The following is a 7,493-nucleotide window of genomic DNA, read 5'->3' on the forward strand; positions in this document are numbered from 1 at the left end:
AGACACATCTGCAAGTTTTCCCTCTGCTCTCTATACAGACACATCTGCAGGTTTTTCCCTCCGCTCTCTATATAGACACATCTGCAGGTTTTTCCCTCCGCTCTCTATATAGACACATCTGCAGGTTTTATCCTCTGCTCTCTATACAGACACATCTGCAGGTTTTATCCTCTGCTCTCTATACAGACACATCTGCAGGTTTTTCCCTCTGCTCTCTATACAGACACATCTGCAGGTTTTATCCTCTGCTCTCTATACAGACACATCTGCAGGTTTTTCCCTCCGCTCTCTATACAGACACATCTGCAGGTTTTTCCCTCCGCTCTCTATACAGACACATCTGCAGGTTTTCCCCTCCGCTCTCTATACAGACACATCTGCAGGTTTTTCCCTCCGCTCTCTATACAGACACATCTGCAGGTTTTTCCCTCCGTTCTCTATATAGACACATTTACAGGTTTTTCCCTCCACTCTCTATACAGACACATCTGCAGGTTTTTCCCTCCGTTCTCTATATAGACACATTTACAGGTTTTTCCCTCCACTCTCTAAACAGACACATCTGCAGGTTTTTCCCTCCGTTCTCTATATAGACACATTTACAGGTTTTTCCCTCCACTCTCTATACAGACACATCTGCAGGTTTTTCCCTCCGCTCTCTATACAGACACATCTGCAGGTTTTTCCCTCCACTCTCTAAACAGACACATCTGCAGGTTTTTCCCTTCGTTCTCTATATAGACACATTTACAGGTTTTTCCCTCCACTCTCTATACAGACACATCTGCAAGTTTTTCCCTCCGCTCTCTATACAGACACATCTGCAGGTTTTTCCCTCCGCTCTCTATACAGACACATCTGCAAGTTTTTCCCTCCGCTCTCTATACAGACACATCTGCAGGTTTTTTTCTCCGCTCTCTATACAGACATATCTGCAGGTTTTTCCCTCCGCTCTCTATACAGACACATCCGCAGGTTTTTTCTCCGCTCTCTATACAGACACATCTGCAGGTTTTTCCCTCTGCTCTCTATACAGACACATCTGCAGGTTTTTCCCTCCGCTCTCTATACAGACACATCTGCAGGTTTTTCCCTCCGCTCTCTATACAGACACATCTGCAGGTTTTTTCTCCGCTCTCTATACAGACACATCTGCAGGTTTTTCCCTCTGCTCTCTATACAGACACATCTGCAGGTTTTTCCCTCCGCTCTCTATACAGACACATCTGCAGCTGCAAAGAGAGAGAATGTTTTCAGGCATTTTTATTACTTTCTGCATAGTGCAGTTTCCATACACTAAGAGCACTGTGCCTTTAACACTAGAACTACTGAGGTAGTCATTTTGACTACTTCGTTCTATGTATTCAAGTAGTCAAAAAAAAAAGTCAGTAGTTCTAGTGTTAAACAATATGGGACCGCCCATGTGATGATGTCATGTCTTTGGAAGCTTCTGATGGGTTTATTGGCCACATCTGGGTTAATTACAGACGCACCTGTGGATGTATTGTAATGCACCTGAAACACACGGCTTCTTTGTGTGGCATCATGGGAAAGTCATAAGAAATCAGCCAAGATCTCAGGAAGAGAATTGTGGACTTGCAGAAGTCTGGTTCATCCTTGGGGGCAATTTCCAGATTCCTGAAGGTGCCTCATTCATCTGTACAAACAATTATACACAAGTACAAACAAGATGGGAATGTCCAACCATCATTCCGCTCAGGAAGAGACGGGTTCTGTGCACCAGAGATGAGCGTGCTGTGGTCAGACGAGTGCAGATCAACCCAAGAACAAAAGCAAAAGACCTTGTGAAGATGCTGGCGGAAGCTGGTAAGATGGTGTCATTATCCACAGTGACATGAGTCCTGTATACACATGGGCTGAAAAAACACTGCCAGGAAGAAGCCATTACTCCAAAAGACACAGAAAAACTCAGATTAATGTTTGCAGATGCACACAGGAACACAGAGCTTAATCTTTGGAGACGTCCTGTGGCAGGAGGAAACTAAAATTGAACTGTTTGGCCATAATGACCATTGTTACGTTTGGAGGAAAAAGGGAGAAGCTTTGAAGCCTCAGAACATCATCCCAACTGTGACACACGGGGGCGGCAGCATCATGGTGTGGGGTTGTTTTGCTGCAGGAGGGACTGGTGACTTCACACAATAGATGGCATCATAAAGAGAGAAGATTATGTGGCCATACTGAAGAACATCTCAAGACATAAACTTAAAACTTGGGCGGAAATGCTTCTTCCAAATGGACAATGACCCGAAGCTACTGTCAAACTGGTTACACAGGGGCTTAAGAATAACAAAGTCAGTGTTTTGGAGTGGCCATCACAAAGCCCTGATCTCAATCCTATGGAAAATGTATGGGCAAAGCTGAAAAGGCCGGTGCAAGCGGCGACCTCCAAACATGGCTCAGTTTATACCAGATCTGTCAGGAGGAATCCGCCCAAATTCCACCAACTATTGTGAGAAGCTTCTGGAAGGATCCAAAATATTTCCCCCAAGTCACACAGTGTAAGGGCAATGCCACCAAATACTAATGACCTGGAGGAAACTGCACTATGCAGAAAGGAAGAAAAATGCCGGAAAACATTCTCTCATTATTCTGGAGAGCGGAGGGAAAAACCTGCAGATGTGTCTGTATAGAGAGCGGAGGGAAAAACCTGCAGATGTGTCTGTATAGAGAGCGGAGGGAAAAACTTGCAGATCTCTCTGTATAGAGAGCAGAGGGAAAAAGCTGCAGATGTGTCTGTATAGAGAGCGCAGGGAAAAACCTGCAGATGTGTCTGTATAGAGAGCGGAGGGAAAAATACATGATTTTAAATTAAAAAAAATAATCTGCCCCCCAGGTATGGTGTGATCCCTCCCTCCCGTCATCATACTGTATTATTAGAGGCAGCCTTGTGTTAGGATGTAGATAGTTGTCCGTGTCGTTCCCTGGATGTTATTGGGGGATCTCCCGCTCGGACCTTCCTCAGTCCCAGCTGTACGGAGTGACTGAGCCGAGTGGCCACCGACTCCGGAGAGGTGACTCCTCAGATGCCGCAGTCACAAAGGAGGGAGCTCCCTCTGCGGTGCCAATGACGGATTGTCCTTGGGTAGACCACCAGCTCCCTCCCTCCAGGTCTGCCCACTGGAAGCCCAGTGGTGGGACCTAACATCAGCCGCTCAGCACCATCCTGCCGTGCTGCACTGATGAGGACGGATGAGAGCAGCGCAGACTCCGACACTAGAAAACTCTAGAACGAGAACAAATCCAGAAAAATGGCCTAAATTATGATTGTTTTTTAACTACAGGGAAACCAGTTTATGCAGAAACCACGCTGGCCCACGCTACACTGAACGGCCTCCACTACTACCACCAGGACTGGTCTCACGCTGCCGCCTACGTGACTGTCCCCCCGCTACGTCTGGACGCCAACACCCCCAATTACCTCATGAGTCTGCTGGCCAAGTAAGTGAGCGGCCCGCCGGCCTCGATCTGTGGCCCATCTGGATATATGGTGGGGGGGGGGGGGGGGGGACTGTAAGCAGAACCCACAACAATTCCTGTAAAGTCCAAAAACTCAGAGGGGTCAGGACTCCACTTACAGGCGAGGATGCGAGGATGGGCCTATACACGGCACGGAGGACTGGAAGGGGGGCGGTTATTGGGTGGATTCGGGATAACTTGGGGTGCAGAATCTAGGGGAGCCCACAATCATCTCAGGATGCTTCCAATTGGCTTCTGATCCTTACATGACTGCCTTGCGTTTTCCACCAGTGACACCCTGAATGTGGTGGCCTCGGACCATCGGACGTTCACCACCAAACAGAAGGCAATGGGCAAAGACGACTTTACCAAAATCCCTCACGGCGTAGGAGGCGTGCAGGACCGCATGAGCGTCATCTGGGAGCGCGGAGTGGTGAGTCTGAGGCTGGCGTGACTGCCCCGAAGCTCATGGTGTCATATATATATAGTATATACTGTATATAAGGTTGGTGTCCTGAGCTCCTGTACGTCCTACAGGTGGGCGGTAAGATGGATGAGAACTGTTTTGTGGCGGTGACGAGCTCCAACGCAGCCAAGATTCATAACATGTATCCGCGTAAAGGACGCATCATTCCCGGAGCAGATGCAGACGTGGTGGTCTGGGACCCCGAAGCTACAAGGTAGATCGTTCTGAGATGTGTATGTGATACTGATCCCACAATATACACTGGTATACTGGATGATATCATCAGCATTCTCAGGGGTGTGTCTATAGGGGGGTGGAGGTAGCAGTCACTCCGGGTCCTGTAGAGTTGTGCTTACCTCTCTTCTCTGTTTTCCAGGACTATCTCTGCCAGCACCCAGATCCAGGGTGGTGATATCAACCTGTACGAGAACATGCGATGCCACGGCGTGCCCCTGGTCACCATCAGCCGTGGCCGTGTGGTCTACGAGAACGGGGTCTTCATGTGTGCCGAGGGCTCCGGAGCTTTCTTCCCCATGAGAACTTACCCAGATTATTTATATAAGAAGATGATACAGAAAGAAAAGGTGATGGCCCAAATCTCAGAGCGGTCTGGGGTCCGGGAATAGGAGGTGGTCAGGGGCCGATACATAAGGGAGTCTGGGGTCCAGGAGAAAAGGATGGGGGACAGAGAGAGGATCCATCACAGGCCATAAATGATCACATTCAGTGATGGACGCTCTACAACTTCTTTCACCAGCATTTATACCCTATGTACAGTCAACGTGTGTGTATATATAGAGTGTATATACAGTACAGACCAAAAGTTTGGACACACCTTCTCATTCAAAGAGTTTTCTTTATTTTCAGGACTCTGAAAATTGTAGATTCACATTGAAGGCATCAACACTATGAATTAACACCCGTGGAATGAAATACTTAACAAAAAAGTGTGAAACAACTGAAAATATGTCTTATATTCTGGGTTCTTCAAAGTGGCCACCTTTTGCTTTGATTACTGCTTTGCACACTCTTGGCATTCTCTTGATGAGCTTCAAGAGGTAGTCACCGGAAATGGTCTTCCAACAGTCTTGAAGGAGTTCCCAGAGATGCTTAGCACTTGTTGGCCCTTTTGCCTTCACTCTGGGGTCCAGCTCACCCCAAACCATCTCGATTGGGTTCAGGTCTGGTGACTGTGGAGGCCAGGTCATCTGGGGTAGCACCCCATCACTCTCCTTCTTAGTCAAATAGCCCTTACACCGCCTGGAGGTGTGTTTGGGGTCATTGTCCTGTTGAAAAATAAATGATGGTTCAACTAAACACAAACCGGATGGAATAGCATGCCACTGCAAGATGCTGTGGTAGCCATGCTGGTTCTGTATGCCTTCAATTTTGAATAAATCCCCAACAGTGTCACCAGCAAAGCCCCCCCACACCATCACACCTCCTCCTCCATGCTTCACGGTGGGAACCAGCCATGTAGAGTCCATCCGTTCACCTTTTCTACAAAGACACGGTGGTTGGATCCAAAGATCTCAAATTATGACTCATCAGACCAAAGCACAGATTTCCACTGGTCTAATGTCCATTCCTTGTGTTCTTTAGCCCAAACAATCTCTTCTGCTTGTTGCCTGTCCTTAGCAGTGGTTTCCTAGCAGCTATTTTACCATGAAGGCTGCTGCACAAAGTCTCCTCTTAACAGTTGTTCTAGAGATGTGTCTGCTGCTAGAACTCTGTGTGGCATTGACCTGGTCTCTAATCTGAGCTGCTGTTAACCTGCGATTTCTGAGGCTGGTGACTCGGATAAACTTATCCTCCACAGCAGAGGTGACTCTTGGTTTTCTTTTCCTGGGGCGGTCCTCATGTGAGCCAGTTTCTTTGTAGCGTTTGATGGTTTTTGCCACTGCACTTGGGGACACTTTCAAAGTTTTCCCAATTTTTCGGACTGACTGACCTTCATTTCTTAAAGTAATGATGGCCACTCGTTTTTCTTTACTTAGCTGCTTTTTTCTTGCCATAATACAAATTCTAACAGTCTATTCAGTAGGACTATCAGCTGTGTATCCACCAGACTTCTGCACAACACAACTGATGGTCCCAACCCCATTTATAAGACAAGAAATCCCACTTATTAAACCTGACAGGGCACACCTGTGAAATGAAGACCATTTCCGGTGACTGCCTCTTGGAGCTCATCAAGAGAATGCCAAGAGTGTGCAAAGCAGTAATCAAAGCAAAAGGGAGCGACTGTGAAGAGCCTAGAATAGAAGACAGATTGTCAGTTGTTTCACACTTTTTTGTTAAGTATTTCATTCCACATGTGATAATTCATAGTTTTGATGTCTTCAATGTGAATCTACAATTTTCAGAGTCATGAAAATAAAGAAAACTCTTTAAATGAGAAGGTGTGTCCAAACTTTTGGTCTGTACTGTGTGTATGTATGTATGTATGTGTGTATATATATGTATATGTGTGTGTGTATATATATGTGTATGTGTGTGTGTATATGTGTGTATATATATGTATATGTGTGTGTGTGTGTGTGTGTGTGTGTGTGTGTGTGTATATATATATATATATCTATATATATAATTGCCTTATTCTGTCTGTCTTGGTCCAAAATTGTGTCACGGTGAGTGTCATTACAGTGACAACCGTCTGGCCGCTGGGCTCGGCCTGGCCCCGCCCCCCCACGGATTGGTCGCCGCTGGGCTCGGCCTGGCCCCGCCCCCCCACGGAGTGGTCGCTCGCCTCGGCCTGGCCCCGCCCTCCGCATGATTTGGCCGCTCGCCCCGGCCGTCCACACGCATCGCCAGACATAACCTTGCGATGCTGGGATCGTGACGGAGCCGGTGTACGCTGGTAACCATTATACACATCGGGTAACTAAGGTCCCTTAGTTACCCGATGTGTATCATAGTTACCAGCATACACCGGCTCCCGGTACACATGTGCAGGGAGCCGGCATTATACTCCTCTCCCCCCAGGACTACTCCTCCTATTATAATCCTCCTATTATACTCCTCTCTGAGTATAATAGGAGAACTATTATAGCATGGGGGATGGAGCACGATGGGGTGCGCAGCATGGGGGATGTAGCACGATGGGGGGTGCGCAGCATGGAGGATGGAGCACGATGGGGAGTGCACAGCATGGGGGATGGAGCACGATGGGGTGCGCAGCATGGGGGATGTAGCACGATGGGGTGCGCAGCATGGGGGATGGAGCACCATGGGGTGCGCAGCATGGGGGATGGAGCACCATGGGGTGCGCAGCATGGGGGATGTAGCACATGGGGGGTGCGCAGCATGGGGGATGGAGCACGATGGGGAGTGCGCAGCATGGGGGATGGAGCACGATGGGGGGTGCGCAGCATGGAGGATGGAGCACAATGGAGAGTGCACAGCATGGGGGATGGAGCACGATGGGAATGCGCAGCATGGGGGATGGAGCACGATGGGGGTGCGCAGCATGGGGGATGGAGCACGATGGGGGGTGCGCAGCATGGGGGATGGAGCACGATGGGGGGTGCGCAGCATGGGGGATGGA

At 48.5% G+C, this 7,493-nt stretch overlaps 1 protein-coding gene across 1 annotated transcript in view; it reads left to right on the plus strand.

Annotated features, from left to right (window-relative positions):
• DPYSL5 (dihydropyrimidinase like 5) overlaps positions 1-7,493 on the plus strand; it is a 132,156-nt gene that overhangs the window by 94,302 nt on the left and 30,361 nt on the right. Inside the window, exons 8-11 of the mRNA XM_075341335.1 lie at positions 3,306-3,462; positions 3,772-3,913; positions 4,018-4,160; positions 4,323-4,530. Of these exons, the coding sequence (XP_075197450.1) occupies positions 3,306-3,462; positions 3,772-3,913; positions 4,018-4,160; positions 4,323-4,530 (650 nt within the window). The remainder of the gene's footprint in view (positions 1-3,305; positions 3,463-3,771; positions 3,914-4,017; positions 4,161-4,322; positions 4,531-7,493) is intronic.

This window comes from Anomaloglossus baeobatrachus, chromosome 3, assembly GCF_048569485.1.
Source record: "Anomaloglossus baeobatrachus isolate aAnoBae1 chromosome 3, aAnoBae1.hap1, whole genome shotgun sequence".
Classification (NCBI taxonomy): domain Eukaryota; kingdom Metazoa; phylum Chordata; class Amphibia; order Anura; family Aromobatidae; genus Anomaloglossus; species Anomaloglossus baeobatrachus.